The 27500-nt window shown below is 34.5% G+C and overlaps 3 protein-coding genes and 1 non-coding gene across 4 annotated transcripts in view; 2 read left to right on the top strand and 2 right to left on the bottom strand.

The window, feature by feature from the left end:
• Positions 1–9742: 9742 nt before the first annotated feature.
• On the bottom strand, positions 9743–9848 carry LOC130811965 (small nucleolar RNA R71). Its single transcript, XR_009041575.1, has one exon. It is a non-coding gene; the product is annotated as a small nucleolar RNA R71 (small nucleolar RNA).
• Positions 9849–10886: 1038 nt separating this feature from the next.
• Positions 10887–12035, top strand: LOC130810849 (uncharacterized). The gene has a single exon (XM_057676974.1). It carries the CDS (start codon positions 10887–10889, stop codon positions 12033–12035), a length of 1149 nt encoding a protein of 382 aa, XP_057532957.1.
• A 727-nt stretch (positions 12036–12762) lies between these two features.
• On the bottom strand, positions 12763–13474 carry LOC130810848 (uncharacterized). The gene is made up of 2 exons (XM_057676973.1): positions 13088–13474; positions 12763–12813 (listed from the first exon to the last, which is right to left on the bottom strand). Exons 1-2 carry the CDS (start codon positions 13472–13474, stop codon positions 12763–12765), a joined length of 438 nt encoding a protein of 145 aa, XP_057532956.1.
• Positions 13475–22584: 9110 nt separating this feature from the next.
• Positions 22585–27500, top strand: part of LOC130811528 (V-type proton ATPase subunit a3-like) — an 18699-nt gene continuing 13783 nt past the window's right edge. Inside the window, exons 1-2 of the mRNA XM_057677854.1 lie at positions 22585–22949; positions 24871–24915. Of these exons, the coding sequence (XP_057533837.1) occupies positions 22809–22949; positions 24871–24915 (186 nt within the window). The 5' untranslated portion in view covers positions 22585–22808. The remainder of the gene's footprint in view (positions 22950–24870; positions 24916–27500) is intronic.

Genomic DNA, 27500 nt, shown 5'->3' with positions numbered 1-27500 from the left:
AGTAATTTCAATCATATGTCTATTTTTTCAATTCTAACCATTTCAAAACAATAATATGTATAATTAGTGTTGTGTGTCAAGTTTCATGCCAAACAAACTAAGTTTGAACTACTTAAAGTGATTAAGTGTCAAAAAAGCTTAAAAAATCTTTAAAATGCAACTTAGCACGTAATTTCAAGCACAAGCCTATTTTTTGCAAAACATTTCAAAACAATAATATATACTTGTTAGTGTTATATGCCAAGTTTTATGCCAAACAAAACCAAGTTTGAACTACTTAAGCGATTAAGTGCCAAAAAAAACTTTAAAAACGCAACTTAGCACGTAATTTCAAGCTTATGCCTATTTAGTCAATTCTAACCGTTTTAAAACAATAATGTATACTAATTAGTGTTGTGTGCCATGTTTCATGCCAAACAAACCAAGTTTGAACTACTTAAAGCGATTAAGTGCCAAAAAAGCGTAAAAAATCTTAAAAACGCAACTTAGCACGTAATTTCAAGCATGTGACTATGTTTGTCAATTCTAACCATTTCAAAACAATAATATATACTAATTAGTGTTGTGTGCCAAGTTTCATGCCAAACAAACCAAGTTTGAACTACTTAAAGTGATTAAGTGCCACACTTGACACATGGCAATAAAAACCAACTCCCCCCGTCCTAACTTGATGTTCAACGACAATACTACGAAATTGTAATACTCCATCAACAAATTCTAACGATTCAATGCTAACATACATCTACGAATAATCTTTTGTCATCCTAAGTGTGATTAAATAAAAACAAAATTAATTATAATCAATTTTTAACATATATACTTATTTAGTTATTTATACCAAACATATTTAACCCTAAAAATATATACTTATTTATAACAAACATATTTAACCTAAATATATACTTCATATTCTTTAAATTGTTCAAATAATCTATATTCTAATAACCAAACATATTTTTAAACAAAACACACATAAATCAAAAGAATTAACAAAGTTATAATATAAACTTGGAAAAATGACATACTTCAATATAAGCACTACGTTGTAAAATAAAATCATATTCAAAATATATTAATAAATTAAAATCATTTAACCCTAAATATATGTGTATTCTAATTCTAATAATTAAAAACATATGTACAACAACAAACCACATATTTAACAAAATACACATAAATCAAATTTATTAATAAATGAATAACATAAACTTGAAAAAAATGTCAAACTCACAAACAACAACTTCGCATAAGTAAAATTACATTCAAATACAAATAAAAATATATACAAATTTCAATTTAATTTAGTAGTTACCTTGATATTTAAATGATAATATTATTCCCTCAAAGTGAAGATTAGTTACCTACAATGGAGTAATAAAGGAAAATTAGTTCACAACTATTTTTACAAAAAAATGTTAAAATAAACACTAAGAATACCCAACAATGGTGTTTTAAGAAAGGGGAAAAAATGTAAGTAATTGAAGCTTGAATTTTCTGATGAATTGAAGATGAAGAACGTTTCAAATGCTTGAACAATTCGTGGGTTTTTGAAGAAGAAGCAGCGCAACAACGTCGTGAAGAAGAAGAAGAAGCAACACAAGGAGAAATGAAATGAAGCAGCTGCAAGAATTCGTGGGTTTTTGAAGAACAAAGTTTAGGTTTTGGAGAAAGACAAAGTAGTGAAGAAGAAGAATTAACAAAATGAAATGTGTTATGAAAGAGTATACTGTACAGACGCGGGAAATAAATACAAAAAAATATATGATTATATCTTGTGGTTCAAGAAAAACCATATCATATAATGTGTTATATGCTGCGGTTTTTTTGGAACCGTAACATATACTCTTTTTTCCCCTTGTTTTTTCAATCTATTTTATGTTGTGTCTTTAAATGAACCACAACATATGTGTAGCAGCATATGAGTTTTTTTTCCACTAGTGGTTATTCTAGTGTTTCATATCTTCTAAATGTGTAAGGAGACTCATTGACTTATAGCGATACTATAACTTCACAAGATAGTTCCTTTTGGAAGGAAGCTATTAATAATGAAATGGATTCCATCATGGGAAATAATACATGGGTATTAGTAGATTCACCTCCCTCTTGTAACTGATACGTTGGAAGTGGATTTTTCGAAAGAAAATGAAAATTAATGTTACTGTTGATAAGTTTAAGGCCTGGTTAGTGGCACAAGGCTTTAGAAAAAAGTAAGGTATCGATCATTTCAATACATATGCACCAGTTGCAAGAAAACCACCATTCAGTTGTTGGTAGCGCTTGCTATATTCACAATCTAGTAATTCACTAAATGGATGTGAAAACAGCCTTTTTGTATGGAGAATTAGATGAAGAAGTTTATATGAAGTAACCCCAAGGGTTTATTTTGAAAGGACATGAAAAAAAGGTGTGCAAACTTGTTAAGTCGTTGTATGGACTAAACCAAGAACCAAAGTCATCGCATCAAAAGTTTGATGAAACAATTTTGTCCTTTGGATTCAAATTGAATCAAGCCGATAAGTGCGTGTATACCAAAATAGATGAGCAAGGTAATGGAGTCGTTATATGTCTTTATGTTGATGACATGCTCAGCTTTGGTACTGGAATTGTACAGGTTCAAGAGACAAAATATTTTTTGTCAAGATCCTTTCAAATAAAGGACATGGCGAAGGCTGATGTGATCTTAGGAATTAAGATCATATGAGATGGTGATTAAGGCAAGCTCATTTTATTGAGAAAGTACTTAAAAATTCAACATGTTTGAGACAAGTTCGATCTCAACCCCTATGGATCAACATGTCTAATTTCGTAGACATGATAAAAAACCAGTTTCTCAGTTAGAGTATTCAAAGGTTATTGGATCTCTAATGTATGCTATGACGTGCAAAAGACCTGATATAGCTTTTGTAGTGGCAAAGTTAAGTAGGTTTACGAGTAATCCAAGACCACATCATTGGATGGCGATTAGAAGAATATTAAAATACTTAAAGGAACTAAGCATTATAGTATCACTTATAATGGAGAACCTCCAATCTTGGAAGGTTATTCAGACGCAAGTTGGATCACTAATGAAGAAGACAACTCTTCTACAAGTGGTTGGGTGTTCGTTTATGGGGGAGGTGCCATATCATGGTCTTCCAAGAAATAAACTTGTATTGCTAATTCCACTTTGGCTTTTGAGTTTATAGTGCTAGCATTTGTAAGAAAAGAAGCAGAATGGTTACGGGATCTCATGTTTAAGATACCTATACTATGAAGCTTATTTCACCGGTGCCAATTCATACGGATTGCAGGACGACTTTGGCAAAGGCTTATACTTAAGTGTATAATGGTAAATCTCGTAATATTGCTCTTTGGCACAGCCTAGTACAAGGATATATCGTTAATGGGGTCAAAAAATTTACTGTGTGAACACTAAGTTCTATTTGGCTGATTTCTTTAGAAAAGCCATGAGTAGGGATTCAATTGAACAAACGTTAATTACAATCGGATCATGTTAACTAAAATTCAATAAGAAAGCCTAATTTATACTCGATTAACGGGGTGTCTTAAATTCAATGTGGTGTAATTCTTTTTGAGTTTTATAAGCAACAAGTTTAGTGACCCATCGTTGCTTTATACCGTGAATAGGGAGGTAGTCATCCATTAAAAGTTCTCAAGGCATAGAGGAAAAGCTCTTGGTGAAGTATCCATTCGTGGGGATATTTTAAACATTTGGAGAACCTAACTATATAAGTTTGAAGTTTGGTCGTTTCAAGTAGTCAAGATTAATGTATAGACTATGATAAACTTATGAAGATGATATGAATACGACCATTATAAAGTGTCACAGTAATGACATTGTCTTATTTTTTCTATATGTACTTCATCTTCAAGTGGTTAAAGGTGTTGTATGATTTAAATCCATAGGGGGAGGATCGTTAAGGATTTAGACCATGTAGGACATTATCCAAAGGGCTTAAGCAATGACTAAGAAAGTGCAAAACAACGGAACCAAAAATTGCATGCTCGACTAAGGTGCTCGTTTGAGCAAAGGAGTACTCGTTCAAGCACTTCAATGGTGTTTTGGCAGTTTTTTTCAAAAGCTACCGTTTGTTGGTCTGATTATGTGCTCGTTCGAGCACTTTAAGATTTTTGTGTCAGAAAGTTTCTGGGAAGTGATTTACCATGTGCTCGTTCGAGCACCTCAGAACAGTGCGACTATTTGTGAACTGAAACTTTATTTTTATGGGAGAATCGTGTAGTTATGAACAAATGTTTTATGTTATTATTAACTGATAATCATCAATTATAATTAGTAAATGTATTTGGATGAAGCCTTGCGACATTATACTATAAATAAGAGTTGGGAGATTTAATTACAACTTGTTCATCAATTTCTTATTTCACTCTTTCTTTCTCCCATTCTTTTGAAACATAAAGGAGAGTTATAAAATCTTTTATAGTTTTCTGATTTTAGATTCTCATAAACACATAATCATTTAGTTCAATCGATTTTTACTAATTGGTTGGAGTGATTGATTGTATCTTATTGTGAATTTCAATTGTTACAACCAAGTACCTCTGTGGGGGAAAGATCACAATAGGAAAGCTTGTAATCGCCTTCAATCTATATCATGATTTCTAAGTGAGTTTACCGTTGCAAACTTATTTTCTCTACGGTGTTTTCCAATTGATTGTTCATTCAAGCAAGGAGTTCATTGCCATACAAAAAGAAGACACTACAAAGATCAACTTGTATTTGTAATTTTAATTTCTTGCATTATTATTTGTAATAAAAGTATCACAAACTTTACAGATGATAACCAAAGAAAGTATTGCATATTGAAATATCATTGCATATAAATTTAGTAATGGAAAAAATCATCCTAATAGAAATAATGACTTTGTATAATGAATGTAGAAAATGAAACAAGTGTAGATTTTCTAAATGTTAAGAAAAGGGATGGTCATTTCAGTATCCCATCGGCCATCGATTTCTGAATTTTCAAATAAAGTAAGCCCGAGTTATATTATAGTTGGTCCAAATAAAAAGCAACGGTTTCTATTAATAGATGTTCTCAGTTGCTTACTACATATCCAAATATATGGTAATTTTATGCTAGCAAAATAGTATTACATCATCTTTGTATTGCATTTAATTAGGATCGAAAGAAGTACTCGTAATTGGTTTTGGTTTGATTGGATTCGTTGACTGACTTACGAAAAAATGTGTAGATTTTAGTTTAATTCGAGACTTTGTAAACCCAAACAAACATTAATATTTAGTATATTATTTAGGTTTTTGGATATGTTTTGTTGAGTATATATCCAACGTTTCATATCGGAAAATTAGAAACTATTGAGAAATATATAAATGATCGTACTATATTTAGTCTGAATCCTTTTTGAAAGGTCGAGTTGGCCCAAAGGGGACAATATTATACTAAAATGAACCATTCACAGCTAGTGGGCCAAAAATCAGTATCAAGAGTAGATTTTTCAACTACAAAAATACATATATAATGAAGCTACACCATGAGTAGCATGTTGGATTGCTCGAACAAATATGTGGGTGAATTCTCCGTATGACCTCATGAAGGGAGAATCTTCTATTGGTGACTTATATTGAGAATCTTCTCTTGGTGACTTGTATTGAGAATCTTCTTGACATAGCGATCTAGGAAGCAGGTTTCACGGTGAAGTGGTGGTGCAAAGAAACATTATATTGTTGGAAGAAAAGACACAAGTGATGTGGTCCTTAGTCTGAGGCTGAAATTGTTAATTGTACATCTTAAGTCCCACATCAAAAAAATTAAAAAGTGTTGACAAACATATAAGTAATCCAACTCCGAAATGGCGTGAGGCCTTTGTGGAAGGTACCATTTCATGCGGGCTTGGCTCAAAGCAAACAATATCATACTAATGCGGATCATTCTTGGCTGATGGCCCTGCTAAGTTTTGTTTTATCATCATATAAAATTTTTGTAAGAATATTCTTTGGTCTCTCAATTGCTCCTATGCCAATAGTATAATTTTATAATATAGCAAATTCAAAGTGATAGTAAAATGTATCAAAAAGTTTTATCAAAGTATTCTACAAGCCTTGAATCCAACTCTAAATAGATACTTTTGAATGAGAAAATTGTTAATCCTCATATTGGAAAGGAAGAAAAAGATTTTGGAATATAACATCCCTTGAGATAGTAACAAATTTAGATTTTAAATAGTAAACCTTATAACCCTACTAGGTAGAAGAATAACAAACAAGACATTTTTAAGAACAATATAGTCAAAGAGATTGACATTCCTGATTTTTTAACCTTTACTTTTGTTCAATTAGGTGTGGTGATGAATGATTTTTATTTTCAATATTTCTAATATTCACAATATCAATTATGGGATTAGAGATATGAGCACATGCTCCACTATCTAAAACCCAATTAACTAATTTTTTATTAATAAAACAGATTTTACCCACTAGGCAAGGCGTGTTAGATATTTCAACATGGTGAATTTTATTGTTGTATGAATTTCCTTGGTTTGTCTTACTGAAGAGAGTTTCAAAAATTGCTCTTTGGTCATGCTAGCTGTCAAGCAATTAATTCTTCTTTACCAATAGCAACCGCAACAGTTTCCCTGAGTTTGTTAGAGTATCCATATATCTTGAAACATCTATATATGGTGTGACCTGAAATCTTACAATGGTTATAGAAATAAGTAGGTTTCTTGGATGTTCCCCCTTGAGTTATAACATATTTGAAGGAATCCTTGGAATTATGCATATTAGTATTAGTAGATTCTTGAAATCTCATTTGTTTTTAATAAACATAAAAGATTTAGTACCTACGAGGATATAGTCGGTTTCTTTAAGGGTTTATATATTTGCTCTTGTAAAAGCATTCTGTAAACTTGAGTGATAGTTGGGAGTTTCCTTATCACCAAGAACCATAGGAGTCTTCAATCTCCTTGTATCTTATGAAATTTCTTTAAAATAGAATAAGATGAACAATAATTACAAGTTAGCAAAGGACAAACACTATAATATTCATCCCTTAAAGTCTTTACCTTGATGTAGTATGCAACTATTGACATATATTTCTCTTACATAGCTCAAAGAAAATTATTGTTAATTGGAGTACATCTATGCCACTGAAGTTTGCCCTAACCTTTCTTCTAATTCTTTCCCAAAGTTAAAGACTACGTTGTGGAACATAACACTTAAATATACTTCCTTGTCCAAAGAAGACAAGAACCAACCAAAAATCATATTATTACACCTTTTCCATACTCTGTATGTAACACCCCTGAATTTCCAACCCCTTAAACGAAACCAGAATCGTAAAGGAAGGGCGGAAATTCGGGTGTTACATAAAAAGAAAAGAAGAAAAGGGAACATAATTAAAATAAACGTTAAAGATTAATAAAAAAAAAGGGTGAGCTGAAAACTGAGGATGTAAAAAAAATATATAATTGGATAATATAACTATAATCATCTAAGGCCTTTATGCCTTCAAGAATATGTCACGACGAAAAGAATCACCGTCAGCTTCTCAAATCATCAACTTTAATGAGGATCATGGTTCCAGTGTTAACGCATTGATCTGACGGATACTAAAGGAGTATTCTCAATATTATACATCCAAAAATTACGCAGCGGAACTATGGATCATACAAGGAGTCACATGGTGATGTATGCACTTTGTACTATATTTTTATGCTCCCTTCCCTTGCATTTTATGGCATTTTGATGTGTGATTTTGCATTTTCTATGTGGTTTTACGCTTGGTTGGAGTTTTGTGTGTCTTTGATTATTTCAGGCCATTTTACTCCACTCTTGTATTGGTAGCGGAGCACTCCTGAGCATTAGAATGCGTTCTTCGAGATTTGGCAGAGTTCGAGACCGCACTACGGCACTTTTGTGAGCTCACGGGTCCATTCGGATATGCTTTTAGTCCCGTAGGGTCTCGTTTGTACTTTTGCTGCGTTCTAATGAAGAAAAGTAAGCACAAGATGATAGGCCCGGGCGGGTATTTTCATACCCGGGCGATTTCAAGTAAAAAAATAGGAATGCAAGCCTCAAAGCCCAGGACCCGGTCGGGTCTGTCATTAATCATTTGCAAAACTCTCAGCACACGGGCCCGGTCCGGTCTTGCTGAAACCCGGTTCGGTCCTGCTTTAATAACCGTTTTTCCGCACGGTTTTTATTAAATGATGAGGAAAGTAACCAAAAAAGGGTTAACATTTTTTCTCTGATTTTAGATACAATTAATTCTTCACGTTGGGAGAAAGAAACTTTGTAACTTTCAATTACTTTCGTTCGTCATTTGGTATTCGATTTCAAGTATTATTTCTTTATCCTTTCCTTGTTATCACTTTCAATCATGTTTTCTTTAATTAATTCTTGTTTTGTTATATTAAATATGTGTGAGTAGTTTCTTAATCTAGGGTTAGATGGAACCCTAGCCATGATGTTGATGATGAATTATTGAATCCCAATCCCTTTTCGTTATGCATAATCCTTGTTCATGCTTGGTTTCTTATGCTAGTTAACTCATGTTTTTCAATAGAAATTTTGGAGATCGTGGTTAATAATTCATTCAATCGCTAACGAAAGTTAGAGTTGAGTGAATTGCCTTTTAGATCAAGGACTTGATAATCTTCATGAAAATTGATAGATTTGATTGTTGGATCTTATAGAATACTATGCTCAATGTCATTACTATACTTGATTCCATGAAAATAGGTTTGATAGTATGGTAGTGAAGCTAATAGTCTTCGAAAGGAGTTATTAGTATCTTTAATGGTGTATTCATCCTATTGAACTTGGTTATGATTGTTGTAGGGGTAGTAGGATCTCATTGTCATCATATCATGCTAGTGGGGAAATTTATCCCTAGATGTTTTAGTATCATTGATTTACCTTGCTAATTTAATTGTTTGTATTCTAGTCATTTAGTTAGTTTAGACATATATTCTCCAAATTTGTGTGTTACTTAGGATCAATTGGTAGGCGGAAAATAATCATTTACTACATTGTTCCCTGTGGATTCGACCCTAACTGCTGCTATATTAGTTGCATATTAGGAATTTTTTTGTAGTACATAAACGACCTATCAAATTTTGGCGCCGTTGTCGGGGAACAACGGATTAGTTTAGTGTTTATTTTCTGAGTTTAGATTGATTCTTTTTCTCTGATTTCGCTTCGGTTATGTCCCCCCTCCCCTATCTATTTAACCCTTTGCTTTTAGTTTCTTTTGTTGCATGCAAACCAGACGACAGGGACACGAACTAGCACCTTTTGACCCTGAAATCGAAGCAACAGCAAGAAGACTCAACTCTAGGCAAAGAAGGCGAAGAAACAAGAGAAGGGAAGATTTAACCATGGCTGAAACACTAGAGAAACCCCTCCTGGATTACATCACTCCTGATGCTAGCATTGTCACTACTAGCATTGTGAGACCAGAGATTTCCGGGAACCAGTATGAGATCCGGTCAGCATTCTTCAACTGGATCGCTTAGGACCAATTTCATGGTATTGAGAATGAGAGCCCAACCGACCACATTAATCTGTTCATCGACAAGTGCATGACACACAAGTACAACAACATCACTTCCGATCAATTAATGTTGATAGCTTTTCGTTTTTCTCTTGCGGGGGCGGCTAAGCAGTGGCTTCGTGAGGAAGAACCCAACTCCATTGCTACTTGGGAGGCTCTGAAAAAGGCATTCTTGCATCGATACTACCCACCCGGAAAAACTTCAAAGTACCGAAATGAAATCTCTACTTTCAAACAAAAAGACGGGTAATCACTCTATGATGCATGGGAGAGATTTAAAAGTCTAATCAGGAAGTGCCCACATCACGGATTACCAAATTGGATGGTTATTGAGACAGTCTACAATGCTTTGAGGCATGAAATCCAGACTTCTTTGGATGCTGCTGCTGGAGGTAACTTCATGATGAAAACACTGACCCAGGCCAAGAAAATTCTTGATGATATGGCCTAAAATTACCACTGGCGAAAACAATCAACTCCAAGGCGAGGTGGTAGGTATGAAGTGGATGCTATTGCTGCTTTGACTAATAATGTACAAGCTTTGACAAGGAAGGTTGAGCAGTTGGATGTGGCTGCAGTAAATAAAGTCTGTGGTGCTTGTGGCTGGCATTCTAGTGTTGATTGCCAACTTCAAGCCGAAGGGGTTGCCGCTGTAGAACAAGTTAAAGCCATCCAAAATCAGAATGCCAGACAACAATACAACCCCTATTCCAACACCTTCAACCCAGGATGGAGGGATCATCCAAATTTTTCCTACAGAAACAACAATGCCCAGAATCCCTCATCCTCGTACAACATACCATCGGGTTTCCAACAAAGACCTCCCTTCCCACCTCAACAGCAACATCCACCGAAGTCGAACCTTGAGAGTTTGATGGAGAACTTTATTGCTACCCAAATGAATACTTCAGCACCTCCATTAATCAGATTTTGGCCCACAACAAAATGATCGATACTCAGATGGCTCAAATGGCACAGCAATTGAGTAACTTGTCCATGCAAAAGGGGCAACTTCCGGGAAACACAGAAAAGAACCCAACCACATCTCCCCATCAGCAACTCAATGCAGTAACTACGAGGAGCGGTAGGACACCTCATGATCCAGCCCCTAAAGTAAAGACTTCACTTATTGCTGTTTCAGATGCAGGAACTAATGATGATGTTTTTGAAGAAAAAGAGGATGAGCCAGTCAATTTAGACAAGCCCACAATTGCCGGTCGAACTTACACACCACCAGTGCCGTTTCCTTCTAGATTGGCACAGGCGAAGCTTGAGCATAAATATGGAAAATTTCTTCAAGTTTTGAGCAAGCTACAGATCAACATCCCCTTCTTAGAATCCATTAAGTAAATGCCCTCTTATGCTAAATTCCTCAAGGACATCATTTCCAACAAACGCAAGCTAGCGGAGAGTGTGGTGGAAACTTTGAATGGGCAATGTAGCGCTATTTTGGAATGCATGATTCCTAAGAAACAAGCTGATCCTGGTAGTGTTATTATCCCACTGAAGTTGGGGAAAGATGTGTCTGTTGTAGCCCTTGCTGATTTAGGGGCTAGTGTGAGTGTGATGCCGTTGACATTATGCAAAAAGATCAATGGCGAGATGAAAGCCACTCGGATGTCTATACAATTAGCTGATCGGTCTGTGAGATACCCAGTTGCTATTCTTGAGGACTACCTTGTCCAAGTTGGTAATTACTTCATCCCCTGCGACTTCGTCATCATGGATATGGAAGAGGATGCCCGCACTCCGATGATTTTGGGTCGCGACTTTTTAAAGACTACAACAGCCATTTTTGATGTGAAGAATGGGAAGTTATCACTTGAGATTTTGGGAGAACAGCTGCATTTCCATCTCCCCTCATCCATGGCACATCCTGCCATTGGGGAGGCTGTTTATCGGGTGGATGCGATAGTTGATGCTACTATAGAGAGGGAGTTCACACCCTCCATTGTTGATCCACTTTATGCAGCTATTGAGGGCAACTATGAGAAGGATAGGGCCGATGTGATTGAGATGGTCCAAGTTTTAGATGCTGCACCTACATTTGTTCCTGCAAAAGTTAAGTTTGAGGACACCCGACCTTGGAAGGTGTTCACCATTGAGCAACGAAAGGAGTGTGCTACGCCTCCTCAGGTAGAATTAAAACCCCTTCCTCCTTCTTTGAAGTATGTCTTTCTAGAGGATAATGACACTTACCCTGTTATTGTCAATGCTGAACTCAATGGCACTCAAATTGAGCGATTGCTCACAGTTCTGAAAAAGTATAAGAGTGTTATTGGGTACACTATTGATGACATCAAGGATATTAATCCCTCATTCTGTACTCATAAGATGCGGCCCTTCTGGTTCTGGAGGTGGTGGTTCGGGTCAGTGATCATTTATTTCATCTTGTGCCAAACACTGAGGACTGTGCTTGGACTGGCTTGGGGGGATAATCACTTCCCACTAACTCACTCACTCATGCAACTGCATAATTTTATCATTTTCAGCATATAGAGTTAGGTTTTATTTCTCGCATGCATACACAAAAAAAAAAAGAAAAGTGTTATGGCTTGATGAGAACTGTTGGAATCTCCTGTATATGAGTAACACTGTCCTTTACCCTAAAATGAATTTTGCAAAATGTTTTGACTGGTATTTTGGCATGTGATACTGTTATTTGGATGTCAGAGGCAAACCGCAGACACTCCTAATTTGAGAACCAGTTAAGTGGCATCTAATTGCCTCATGAACATGAGTAGGTTAGCTGGTGAGTAAGCCTAATCAAATGTGTGTGCATTATCTGCTAGGATGCCCATTAGGGGCTAGACTGATCTTGACTTTGCTTTACTCCTCCTAGAATTTGACTAGATGTACCTTGTTGAAAATGATTTTCAGGCTTAGATGTTACTTGAAACCACATGGACTAAAAAGCCACCTTGCACTACTTTACTTTAGGTTTTTGCACTACTTTACTATATTTTTGATATATATGTATATAAGTTAACATTTAAATTCATGTATGCAAGAAATTTATTAAAACTAATTTCAGAAATAATTAAATATAGTTGTAAAATCTTTATAAACTATTAAAATATTAAATAATTACGTCATTAAAATCTCGGGGTGTTACATACTAACCCCCTTAAAAAGAGTTTCATCCCCGAAACTAGAGCAACCAAGGTACTAATTGTGAAAATTTATATTTCTAATAACTTAAGAAGGTGTCTTAACGATTTTAAGCCTAAGGAATTAACTCAAAGATCGTGACCTTATTGACACTATTATACTCACTCTGTCCAAATATTCATACTTATTTCATTTCGAGCATTCATAATCATTTAAATTAACTCAACACCCAATCAAAACATGTAAATGTCACACAATTAACTTAATACAATCAATCAAAAGCATGTAAAAAAATCATACAAATGACTCGACACGATCATTCAAAAGCATGCAAATTTGTAATAGGTTGGTATCATAGAGGAGAAATGCATGCAAACGCGCGAAATTCTATCACATTCTACCCCCTTAAGGACTTAGTTACGACCCCGTAACTTACTAACCTCAGCAAAACGTTGTGGGTATTTCTCACGCATGGAATCCTCAGTTTCCCACGTTGCCTCCTGTTTGCGCTGGTTAGCCCAAAAAACTTTCACCATATTTATATCTTTTCTCCTCGTACTACACACCTTAAAATCTAAGATCTTGATAGGTTTCTCTTCATAAGATAAATTCTCATCAAGGTCTAAGGGCTCAGGGTCTAGCACATGAGCTTTATCGGGAACATATCTCTTCAACTGCGAAATGTGAAACACATCATGGACCTTACCCAACTCATTGGGTAATGCTAGTCTGTAAGCGACCTTTCCTACCTTCTCTGTGACCTCATAAGGTCCTATAAACTTTGGGCTCAACTTCCCCCTCTTGCCTAACCTCATGACTCCCGTCATCGGTGAAACTCTAAATAACACATAATCCCCTACGGCGAACTCATCAGGTCTCCTCTTAAGATCTGCGTAGGACTTTTATCGATCCTGGGCCGCTTTAAGTCTTTCTCGAATCATTTTTACTTGATCAGTCATCTCCTCTAACATAGCCGGTCTTAGAGTGACAGATTCATTGAAATCGTCCCAACATACTGGATTTCGACAACGACAACCGTACAAAGCTTCAAAAGGTGCCATCTGAATGCTTTCCTGGTAACTATTATTGTATGAAAATTCCACCATGTCTAGGCACTCATCCCAAGATCCTTGCATATCCAACCCCTTAAACGAAACCAGAATCGTAAAGGAAGGGCGGAAATTCGGGTGTTACATAAAAAGAAAAGAAGAAAAGGGAACATAATTAAAATAAACATTAAAGATTAATAATAAAAAAGGGTGAGTAAGTGGAAATTTCGGCAGCATCTCTGCTGAAAACTGAGGATGTGAAAAACATATATAATTGGATAATATAACTATAATTATCTAAGGCCTTTATGCCTTTAAGAATATGTCACGACGGCAAGAATCATCGTCAGCTTCTCAAATCATCAACTCTAATGAGGATCGTGGTTCCAGTGTTAACGCATCGATCTGACAGATACTAAAGGAGTATTCTCAATACTATACATCCAAAAATTACGCAGCGGAACTATGGATCATACAAGGAGTCACATGGCTCCATACAAAAGAAATTATACGAGTAACTTTAATAATTCTTAACAGGTTACACTATGTTCATGGCTCATTACAATTATGTATTTATGATTTCAATAACAACCTAATGAGGTATTAGTAACTCTAACAATTAAGTCACTAACAATTAGCAACTACTACTCCCAATTAACAACCAAAACCATTTCTATAGTCAACTATAATCAAAATCATTACTAATTACCACAACGATAATCAACCAAGTCTTAAAACAATTTATAAGGTTATTCAATTAATCACCACACCACCAAAGTAGCATACACCACACACACTACTAGAAATCTCATTTCTAAATAAAATTATTTCATGTTCAAAGATAACACTAATTCTATTACCTATGATAAGATTAAACCAAACTAATACACAATCAACACACATCCCATAATTTCTAATCACACTTCAAACTTTAAATCATGAATATGTTCAATTCATCAATCAAACCCTTACCCACAAAAGAATTCAATCAAAAATAATACAAAGTTCAACACTTTTCATCCACATTTCAAAAACCCAATTCATAAGTACATTCAAATCATCAATCCAATTCTCACTCATAACAAGATTCAATAACAATCATACAAATTTCAACACTTTCTTCACAAACTTTATAAATTTCAATTGGAACAAGAAGGAATCAAATAGGGGAAGAGGAGAATGAACCTCGTGGAGGTGGTGGAAAAGCCTAGAACCGGCTGGAAATAGGCCCAGCTTGGCTGCTTGCTGGTGGTGCGCACACGGTTGGTCCCTGACGTGTAGCTGTGGTCGCTGTATGTGGGTAGCAGCCGCTGCTGCTATGCACCGTGGTGGAGGAAGAGAAAGAAAAGGGTGGCTGCTAGTGCGGGAAGGGAATAGGACGCGAGGAGTGAACAAGGAAGAAGGAGAAGGAAGAGAAGGAGAGTGACGGCTCTAGCTTGAGCATTTAGGGTTTTCATGGGTTTTATACTCGTTATTGCTATTATTATTATTATTATTGTTATTATTATTATTATTATTATTATTATTATTATTATTATTTTTTTTTTTTTTTTTTTATTATTATTATTATGTTTATTTATTTATTTATTTATTTATTTTTATCTCAATTCATTTTCTTGCGAGACCCAACTAAGAGACTCATCTTCGTGGACTCGCACATTTTAATAAAATAATCATTTTGATTCGAACCTCTTTATTTAAGAAATCGTAACTATATTTTTGATATATATGTATATAAGTTAACATTTAAATTCATGTATGCAAGAAATTTATTAAAACTAATTTCAGAAATAATTAAATATAATTGTAAAATCTTTATAAACTATTAAAATATTAAATAATTACGTCATTAAAATCTCGAGGTGTTACACTGTAGTTGATAGATGAAGTTATAGGTTTTAGTATAGTGCTATGTATAAATTTCTAATTTATTTTTTGCTAATTAGGCTATCACCATAGCTCTTTTCCAACTAGTAAAATCCATCCCATTAAATAAGGTATGTATTAATTTGTTGTTTGTTAGGTTAGTAGGATGAAAAGTAAAAATCTTATCTTTGGTTTTTATTTTTTTTATTTTTTTATTTTTTTTAAAGAATTCCACCTTTTAATTATTTTTGAATAATTCTACGTTACCCTCGATACTTTTTTAAAGGTTTAAATGACTCATAACTTAATAAGTTGGTTACTTTTGAATTTACCTTTTTTTATATTTTCAAGTTAAAATTCAAAAATTAAATAAAGTAAAAAGCACAACTCACCTACCGTCCACCACTACCACTCACCCCCACCCCTAGTTCCACTCCTCTCTCTCGTTACCGTCGCCTCGAAACACCAGCTTCCCATCTCTTAAACACACCACCCCATAAATGTTCCCCAAAACATGCCTCTCTTAAAAGCTCTGAGTTTTGCCACCCCCATTTCTTAAAAATGGCAAACCCGCCACTACCACTATTCATTATCGTCATCCATTATGAATTCTTAGTCACTTCGATTGCGTGGGGTTAGTAAGGGTTTTCAGTTGGTTTACTGATGGTAGCAGGGAATAAAATGTTTTAAGATTCTTTGAATTTCAGGTTGGTGGTTGTGCGTTTCGTAGTGAAGGAGGGTATTCTTCGGTAATTTGTGAGTGAGGGTGCGGATCTTGGTGTGTTTGCGCTTGAAGATGAAAGGGGGTTTAGGTTTAAGTGTGTTAATGTCTTGGTATAAGGGGTTTGCAAGTCTGGGAAGGAGGAGGGTGGCGCTAGGGTGAAGGAGTTGGTGGTGTCCGGTGGGGCAGGGGGAAGAGGGAAGAGTAAGGCTGTTGGTTTTATTTTTTAGGGAAATTGTACAAGGTAAGCACCAACTATAGGGAAAGGCGAGTGGTAGCGATTCTTAAATATTTTTCCAAAAAATAGCACTCAACTCTTTGAAAACTCACTACCATAACAATATATTGCAAAAAACGTTATGTAGCCGTTAAATGGTGAAATGACAAAAATACCCTATTAAATGACGAACTTCCCTCCTCTTTCTCCCGGTATTTAATGAAGATCATCTTCATCATTTTGAATTCTATCAACATCCTGTCACTTTCATAATAAGTTCTTTCCGCTTTGAACTGTGCGTGTTCATCAACGGAAATCTTCTTCATTTTAGTGTTTATCAACGAAAATCATAGCCATTCTTAGGATTGTTTTCTTGCTTCTGTTTCGATTAATCATTTGGTTTATTTTATTTATTTATTTATTTTGCATAACTAGGGTTTGCATATACACAGAAATATGTATTCATACTTTGTCTGCATTTTTAGGGTTCGATCTTGTTTATTTGATTTCCAAGTTAGGGTTTTGGTAGCTTCAGTAACTGTTTTTTTTTAGAATGGAGGAACGAGTGGTACTTAGGTTTCAATGGATGGATATTGAACAAGATTTAACTATTTATGATAAAGATAAAGAGACCCTATTAGACCTGATTTTGGATTGGGAGGCTGAGTGTGCTAAAGCAGGAAAGGAAATGCCTTTACAAGCCAGGTTTTATTACCTGTTTAACAATGAGGTTCAATGGCTTGATTGGGATGATGACTTGTTTAAGATGTTTGCAAAATTCCCTATTGAAGAAATGATAGTTGTTTTTGTTGTGGAGGTTGAAGAGGAAACAAAATTAATGAACTCTGTTAGGAGTCTTAAGAAGTTGCAGGAGGCAAATAATCCACAGCCTGTGAATGATAAAAACACTGACCAACAACCAATTGAACTGTCAATAACCGAACCCACATCTGTTCTGCAAGAGATTGAGCCTGATAATTACCAAGAACAGCCCATTGCCCTTGATAACCCCCCACAGTCTGAACAGTCCCAAAACTATTCTGAGATCCAACAAGAGCCACCCTTGAAGGTTAAGCCTTTGATGATGAAAGCACCTACTAAAAAATTACCACGCCTTACAACCAAAAGAAAGGGTGTCTGTGGTAAGGTAACACAAGAGCCAGTGAAACATGCACCAAAAGGTAAGGTTAGTGGGAAGAAACCTAGAGTTAGTCAACAATGTATGGAGGATGTACCTAAGGACTCTGCTGATGATGATTATAATCCATCATCCACTGATTCTTCTTCTGATGATGATGGGTGTCTATTAATGATGATCTATCCGATGTTGATGGTGATGATATAGGGTATGTGAATGATGATTATCAGCCTTATGAGGATCCAATATGTGCTAACCCTTTTGGTGAAGATGTAGATGATGTAAATTACATACAAAGAGTTTTCAAAAATGGGCAAATGTATGTTGATCAGGGATGGGAAAACATTAAGTTAGCTCCTTGGCGGATTTTTGTTGATAAAAAACACTTGAGGGATGTTGTGAAAGACTATGCTATTCAATCAGGCTTTGAATATGTAGTTGATAGGGCAAACAATAGATTCTATACTGTGAAGTGTATGGACATTAATTGCAATTGGAGACTTCATGGTAGTAGACTTGCAGATTGCATAGCATGGGCAATCAAAAAAAATTAACAACCCTAAACACACTTGTAGAGGAATTGATGCTCATAACAGTTTGGTGATAGTGAAATAGGCTGCCAATAAATTGATGGAGGATATTAGGGAAAACAATGACATATCTGGAAAGGCATTAAATGAGCTTATGGAGGCAAGATATGGGGTTACTTTAAAGACAAGTATTGTTTTTAAGATGAGAACACTGGCATTGAAAGAAATAAATGGAGGTCATGATGAAAGTTACTCCTTTTTTCCTGAGTATGTTGATATGATTAAGAAAAAAAATCCAGGGTCCTCTGCTATTTGTGCATGGCATAGGGAAGAGTCAATTGAGAGGCCTTTGACTTTTAGTAGTATTTTCATTTCATTTAGTGCATGTGTTAGTGGTTTGATTAGAGGATGTAGAAGCTTCATAGGTGTTGATGGAGCACACCTTAAAGGCCAATACGGAGGCACTTTATTTTCAGCAATTGCATTGGATGGCAATAATCAGCTTTTCCCAGTAGCATGGGTCATAGTATCAGGAGAAGATCAAGAGACTTGGAAGTTTTTTGTATGGCATTTGAAGAACCTGTTGAAAGACAATGGTACGGGTGATAAGTGGACCATTATTTCTGACAGACAAAAGGTATTGTTGCTTCCTTCCTTTAGTAGTTTTTTGTTATAACTTGAGATTCCTAACTAACTGTTGTCTTAAAATGTGCAAGGGAATTGAAATAGCCTTGAATGAGTTATGGCCAACTGCAGGAAGACGATATTACTGTAAGCATCTGTCAAGCAATTGGAAAAAGAAAATTTCTGGGCCATTACTTTATGCAATGTTTTGGAAAGCTGCTAATGCATCATCAAAGTTCAAGTTCAAAAAGGCAATGGAAGCCATTGATAAAGTTGATCCAAAGGCCAGAGCTTGGCTTGCAGACATTGGAGAGCAATCAAGGTGGAGCAAACATGCTTTTGATCCACTTGTCTGCTGTGATGAAAACAAAACTAATTTCGTAAAGAGTTTCAATGCCACATTTGGGATAGAAAGGTGTAAACCTGTTCTAACATTGCTAGAAGGTGAGCAACTAACCCAACTACCTCAGTTACAACTTTATGAACTATTTAAATCAAGGGAAATTCTACATTATTCAATATTTTTAGGTATTAGAAGAGTTACAATGGTACATATCGCTACCAGAAAAGAGAGAAGTAAGCATTGGAATGATGATGATGTATGTCCAAACATATATACAAGAGTTCAAACACTGATTTCTGATTCTAGGACATGTAAGGCATACAAATCTGGAGATGGTTTTTATGAAGTGAAGGATGGTAAGTCTATCATACCAATGAGTTTGGTTGAAAGGACATATCTTTGCAATGCTTGCAAATCACAGGCATTCCTTGTAAACATGTTGTGAGGGCCATACTTCATTCAAGTGAAGATCCACTCAAGTTTTGTAGTGAGTGGTACAGTTGTAAGAGGTATAAAGAGGTTTACTCACACACCATTAGGGCCATACCAGACATAGAACATTGGCCAAAAAGGCAAGGTCCTATGATCAAGCCCTCTCCATTGAAGAGATCTATTGGAAGACCTGCTAGGAATAGGAGAAGGGCAGCTGATGAGGAAAGGAAGGGGAAGAGGTCATCAATTGTCAAATGCAGTAGGTGCAAGGAGTATGGGCATTGTGTGAAAACATGTAAGGGAGGCTTAACAGCTAAGGAAAAGAAAAAGAAGAAATCAACTGCCACTACCTCTTCACAACCAACTATACCTAAAGGAAGGAGTAGACCAATAACAAGGGCATACTCTTCACTGCCAACTATACCTAAAGGACAATCATGGGTTGTATGATAAAGGATAGTATGATTATCATATTTTGGATGTTGTAGATAGTAGGCTTTGAAAAACAGTATGTTAACTTCTATATTGGATGTAGTTCTTATGAACTACTATGTTTTAATCAGTAAGCTATGAACTTATGCTTTTGGATGTAATCATTAATCTATGAAATCAGTACTTATGAACTACTCAGTATCTTATGAACTACTATCTTCTACTTTGGAAAATAGTAATCAGTAAGCTATGAAATGCAGATGAAGAATTTCTACAAAATTATTTCATGATAGTGGTTCCATTTCAACAAAGTAGATTATAATAGGAAGTTACTTCCATTAATCAACTAAACAACAAAAAAACGCAATACACCCTAAATTCAATGGCTTCCATTCATAACTTAATTCTTAATGACAATGACAAGAATTAAAAGACCAACAATAATCATAATCTTCATCATCTTCCGTAATTGTCTAATTTGCTTCCTTTGGACCATCAACTCTGTTTTGATTTAGGTAGAGATTTCTACTCCATACGCTTCACACATCAACCTTTGTCTTCCACATCTGGTCAAATCTTCTTCCTTCACCCAACTAAAAAAGGAACATGCTTTACATTTGTAATACAACCTCAATGGGTTAGCACCGGAATCTGAAACCCTAACTTCCAAAATCCGTCTTTGTTGGCCATTGCTACACTTGCATCTAACAACATTAATCTCTTTGATGTCCGTGTCTGTCACCAATATTGGAGGTCTTGAAGAAATTTTTGAGTGTATAGATGATGAGGACATGGTTTATGATGTTGGAAGAAGAAGAATAATGGCAGAGCAAGAAGGCGTTGAAAGGAAGAGGATGGAGATACTGAATTTTAATGAAATTGAACAAGGGTATTTGTGTCATTTCACCATTTAACGACTACATAACGTTTTTTGCAATATATTGTTACGATAGTGAGTTTTCAAAGAGTTGAGTGCTATTTTGTGGAAAAAAAAATTTAAGAATTGCCTACCACTTGCCTTTCCCTATAGTTGGTGCTTACCATGTAGAATTTTCCTAATTTTTAAAATGTTTTTTTTATTAAAATCATATAATGAATTATAAGAAAACATGTGGCATAACTTATTTTTATTGAAAAATTGATCCCTATAGGTCAAAGAGACAAAAAAAGTCCTTGAAAAGAAAATCGAACACAAATATCAGATTTTTGAAAAATAAAGAATTTTAAATGTAAATTTTTTTTTTTAAAAAAAGGAAAATTCCACGTGGTAATTTGAGGTATTGGCTTTTCCATTTGGTAACCAAAGGTTTTTTAAACACCACGCAGTAACCCTGAGATTTACCTAATTAAACGTCTGTGACCCATTTTTTTCTTTTTTTTTTTTAACTAAAACACGTTTGGCAACGTTAATTCTTTGTTTATTGCTGGCTGGCTGTACCCATATGTTTACTCATCTCTTTCCTTAATTAGGTTTTTTTATTTTTCCCCCAAAACACAAACCCTAATTTTTCTAATTCTCCTACTAAATTGAGATTCCTTTTTCAAACGCTTTCTTTTTGTGACAATTCCAAAATAAAGGATTTGTAGGCATTTGAGCATTCCCATTTTCATACATTCATCCTCCCAATCAAGAACTAGGTCCAACAAATTAACCTTAAAATAACTTTTTTCACACATTATGACAAAAACAAACATTAAAAATTCAACAATTAAACTAAGCAAAAGAATCAAAATTGACGCAGCAACAAATTGAAATTGACCCAGAAAGAATCGAAATTTAACAATTAAAATAAGGGCTTTGAAATTGACCTAGCAACAAATCAAAATTCGACCAATAACATTTCAATGACAAAAAGTTCAAGCAAAAGAATCGAAATTGACCAAGAAGCATTCGAAATTCATCCAATAACAATTGAAATTCTCTTAAATTAAAATTACTAATCTTGGAAATTTTGGGTTGAAGTTGATCAATACCTTTAGTTAAACGCTTAAAATTTATTGTCAAACTTCGAGAAATTGAAAAATTAAGGGTTGAGAAATTATAGAAATTGTGGAATTAGGTTAAAAAGTTGGGGGAAATGTGATCTTTTGGATGATTTTTGATGTATTGAATCTCACAAACATGACTTCCTTACTAATTCCAACACTATGACATCATGTTCCTTTTGTTTGCTGTTAGTAACTAACAATGAATTTTGACTGTTTTTGACCAATTTTTTTGTTCGTTGTTAGTAACAGTGAATATACCTGACCTTAGGCTCGAATATGAAGACGTTTATTTTGGGAATTAAAGCTTTCCGAAGGTTATTTTGGGAGTTTTTTTTATGTTAAGTTTATTCTTTTTATTTTTTTCCGAAGGTTACCACGTGTATTTAAAAAAATAAAACTTTGAATGCCACGTGAAAAATCTAATACGTTATGGTTACCATATAGTTTTAAAAAAACTTGATTATTATGCGAAAATTCAATACCTCAACGATATCAGAAACTAAAAAAAAAAAAAAATAAAATAAAAAAAAAAAACTGTGTCGGTCGGTGCCCACTAATAAGAATATGAATTGGAAGCTTCATAGTTGCTTCGCGCCATCGACTCTCTATCAACAGTCGTACCGTCATAAAAAATTCGTCAACTTTGAACTTTTTCTTCCTGAAAGTTAACGCATCAAATCAAAAACCTTAAAAACTACTTCTTCAACCTAACACTTTTAAATTTTCATTTTCATTATTGTTCCATCAATAAATTGGCAAACATTTTCCCCTTTAGTTAATTTTTCTGAAGTTAGGGTTTCAATTTCTCTAGAGAAGAACTATGTTGGATTCGCAAAGTTGGCCGGCGATGGATCTGATGAGATCAGAAGAAATGCATTTGGTGCAGCTAATTATTCCTATCGAATCTGCTCATCGTACCATTTCTTATCTCGGTGATCTTTCCGTTTTCCAATTTAAAGATGTATGCTTTCACTACTTTCAACTTTTACGTTTTTGATTTTGATCTGTATTTTTTTGTTTACTGATCATAGTTTTGTACATTTTTTGTTTGATTGATACTGATATTAAGTAGAATGTAGCTTGAGATGAACTATATATTAAGTTTATGAGTGGGTTATTTGATTTTTGATTGCACTATTATGGTTAATGCTGCAGAATTGTGTTCTATTGTTTATGTAGTTTTTCCATTAAGTATCGTGGCATAAAATTAGGTATCTTAAGTTGTTGATTATGTTTGATTTTTGTTTTATTTGATTTATGTTAAAAGTTGTGCTGCATTGTTGAAGAATATTATTTGAAATCAAGTATTGTGGCATCAAATTAGTAATACAGAGTTATGAAGTTTGATTCAAGGATAGTTGCATAAAATAGTAAAGTGAAGTTGCTGGTGATGTCTTTGTTTTATGCTGGGGATGTTGTATTGTTGAAAGATTTGTCTGATTCAGGAAGCCAGTGATCACTGATTAAAAGCTACATTTAATGTCCATATTAGACTATTAGTTATTGAAAACGATAACTATACATTGGAGCTATATTTACCATGACTTGTAGTCTCATTTCGGACATAACTAGGGATCTATGGATCTAATATGCTTTAAATACAGCCAAAATCTATTATTTTCAGAATGCAAAGAGTATTCCAGACTCTGTACAACACTCACATGAGCAGTCCCGTATTTGGCGTAGGGCGGCAAGGGCTGTTGCCCAGGGCCTATTATCTTCAAATTCAGTTTTATGTTATAATACCCAATAATAGTATTTGCTTTACTGCACTAGTATTTTTGATACGGTTCATTATTCAAATTTATTTATATATTTCGGCTAATGTGTAAGAAAAAATGTAGTCAAATGTGACCTTGTTTAAATCGTCTCATCGTATATTTTCACAATATTAAATTTTTATGATTTTTGGTTACGAAGAGTTCAAGATATAAATGTACCAATTATAATGCAATGAACTAAATATATAATTTTTTTCCTTTGAGAATTTTATGCCCTAAAAACACAATTGAACAAATAAATCAATTATTTTGATTTTTTTATTAATTTTCGGATTCACAAATATGATACACCTATTACTTAAAAGGGCCTAATTATTTATTTATCCCTAGGCTACTAAAATCTTAGAATCGGGCCTGCACATGAGGATGACTAGGGGTGTCAAAGTCACCCAAATAATCACATGAGGATGACTAGGGGTGTCAAAGTTACCCAAATAATTTGAGAATTATTTAACTTGAATCAGCTCAAAGGTTTTGCAAAAACATGGAGTTTAAGTTTAGATCGGATCAAGAGACAAGTGGATGAAATTTCTCCTATGTTTACTCCAGATTGAGAAAGTAGTTTGAATCGTATTAAAAGTGTTTTTTGGTTGGTCTTAGTTTTTATTGTTGCATTTTTTATTTATGTGAAGTTGCACATAATGTTTGCTACCAATGGTCAATCGGAAACAACCTCTTTGTTAGTCTTATCACAAACAAGGTATGGTTGCGTACTTCCGACCCTCCAAATCCCACCTTAGGTGGGAGCTACTTATTGGCTTCGGGTAATGGAATGTTGTTATTGTTGCTTAAATTTTCTCATGTTACACTCTTTGAGTGGCCATATTTTATAGACCACAAGAATGGCTAGGTTTAGTGAATAATAAGCAAATACTTGCTTTTATCCTGTTAAAAGATACCATGTTCAATTTTTTCACACATACTTGTCATTTATTGCAATTAGCCATAACATTTCAGCTATTTTGGTCTTTGATTTTGGAATAGAAAAATGGAGTGATTTACCTTGTAGGCATTGAACAATTTTACTTAGTTTTCCTTCAAATTGGAATTCTCTTATCACTATGATTTTCTTTATGACATCACAATTAATCTATTTTTCAGCTTAATATTGAAAAGAGCCCCTTTCAGAGGACTTATGCCGCTCAGGTTTGTATTACTCCCAATGTCATTACAGTTTTTGACGTGGAATCTTTTCTTGTGATGCTTGTTATTTATTCTTTTTTCCATGAAATTTGTAGAAATATTTCTTTTTGAGTCTCTGGCTTTGTCATAGAAAAAAAATGGTTTACATTGTTGCGATTGCGGGTATGGTCGTGATGTCACAGACGAGGCACCTTGCAGTGTTACAGCTCGTTTCTTGGACATCGAATGTGAATTGTTTCTTTTTTTTATAAAAGAAATGTTATTACCAAAAATATCCCAATACAAACAATCCTAGACCCCGTCTCAAGCCCAAATGGGGGAGAGAAAATTTACAAACCGTAACTCTCAAAGCCCTTATGGGATAAAAACAAAGCTACTTTTGATTGCAAAAACCACTATTTTATAAAGGATACCTAAGATCAAACTATGCGGCTTATAGAATGGCCAAAGAAAGCAATCAAAGCTCAAAAGAAAAAAACCCGAAAAAGCTCAATAAGGCTGCTAAAACTAGAGCTCTACAAATTTGAAGCAAAGCTTCTACAAAAACAATCAAAGACAAGACTGCCTCCAAGATAGCTCTCACAGAGGAAAGGTGTATGAACCAGTCAATCTGGACGATGAGGACAATGTGAACAAAGTAAAACCAACCAAATGTTGCTTGGATTAAAGTTCTGCTATATCTAAGCATAATAATTGAATAAAAAGACCCTGCAAGGTCCAATTGAAGAAAGAAAAGCCTGCTGAGGAAACAAGAATAAGCTTTAAACTAAGCTAGATTAATAGAGCCTCACAGTCAACCAAATCCAGTGACATCTATTTTGCAAGCTTCAACTGGCTGCACGCAAACACTTATGCTTGTTGCTAATTGGAACTATTAGCCCTACCAGGCTAAGAGCACAACAGATCAAAACCTAGGCTTGAAGGGAACTAAAATTCTCATTAGCTTATAGAGAGATATCCAGGATCAGACCAACTAACAGTCCTCAGAATCATAGGAATAGAGAGGCTGCTGTGAATAAAGGAACAAACTTGGGTTGATAAAACTAAGCTTGAAACAGGAAAGAAGGATAAACTACATCACGAGTGTTTAATCCGTCGTCTGGCTATCTGGCTAAGTGTTCAATCAATCCTTAGTTTTAAAAGGCGTAGGGAAATGCAAAAGGGTCTTGGAGCCTAGGCACAAAGCGTAGGAGAAATTTGTAAGCGAGGTGCTCCGTTTGACTCAAAAGCTTATAAAACAATTTTAGAACATAAATGTTATAATTGCATCAAAAATTTGAATACATTCATTATCATTGCACTAATCTACTAATATAGTGCAAAATAGCACAAGAGGTTACCTAAAACTTCATGCTAGAAGCAATTTGTCAAATTGTTCACTAATTAGGTCTTACAAAAAGAAGAGAGAAGTAAAAAAATATAAGATAAGAAAAATAAAAATGAAAAATCTAGAAGGTCAAAGACGTAAATAGAACAGAGAATTGTAAACAAATCTTTATTTGCCTCCTTTTCTTCTCAATTTGTAAACAAGAGAAAATCCTTTTTCATTTTCCTTCTCTCTTCAACGAAGACTATTTTTTTGTCTAATTACATTTTCTCCCTTCAAAAACTAAAAAATGCCAGGCGCAGAAAAGCACAAAAGGCAAAATAACATCATGCACCTTATGTATATCGCCCTAGACTAATAAAAACGATAATTATAGAGCCTCAATGCGAGGCGTGACTGTGTGCGGCTTTTTGAAACTAAGATTCGATCTTTCCAAGATCTTCATCTGCCATATTGGTGTTAAAAAGGTAAAGAACCAATGTAACAGTAAAATGTAACACAACACAAGAAAATAACATAACACGTGAAGAGAGAATACTTCCCACACTTTAGAGAGGGAAATTTTAGAGAGAACTTTTACTATTTATTATATGCAATTTGTTTACTTGAAAAACCATCATCTTATCACAGTATACTTTTCTACAACATATATTCAAATTAATGCTTATAATAGACCTTTTAGCTTCTAATACATATTCAATAAATGATTGTAATGGCTAATATGTTAGAATGATAGCATATGTTGGTTACTAATACATAATTATAAATCATAGGTTATGTACGGAGTTCTGCGAATCAATTAGCTTAAAATCTGCTATTACGCGACCATTACATAACAGAGAGGCCTCATTTTTATTCCCTCTTTATATGTGCAATTGTTAATTGTCTATTTGTGCTCCCTAGCTCTTCTAATTTATGGTGGATAAGCAGTATTCTAAATGTTTTAGCATCTACTGTGTTCTGGATCATGCTTAACTATGGTATTGATTTCATTGGGGGTTTTATGATAAGCTTTTAAGTCCTCTTCCTTCTCTATGAGCTGGGGAAAACAAAAAAGATACAAAGAAGATTCAAAAACAGCTAGTGAGGGGTGTTTGAAAGTGATATAGACTATGTTACTTAAACTCGGGTACTTGTGTTGGATATGGGTACTTGAGATGAAAAGAAAATTCTGACTTACATACAGGATAACTAACAGTCTCGCATACATAATGTACAGTCATCTTATATTTACCTAAGATTCGTGTCAGCTTTTATTAGT

This window comes from Amaranthus tricolor, chromosome 4, assembly GCF_026212465.1.
Source record: "Amaranthus tricolor cultivar Red isolate AtriRed21 chromosome 4, ASM2621246v1, whole genome shotgun sequence".
Lineage (NCBI taxonomy): Eukaryota > Viridiplantae > Streptophyta > Magnoliopsida > Caryophyllales > Amaranthaceae > Amaranthus > Amaranthus tricolor.
This window is presented reverse-complemented; position numbering and strand designations above follow the sequence as displayed.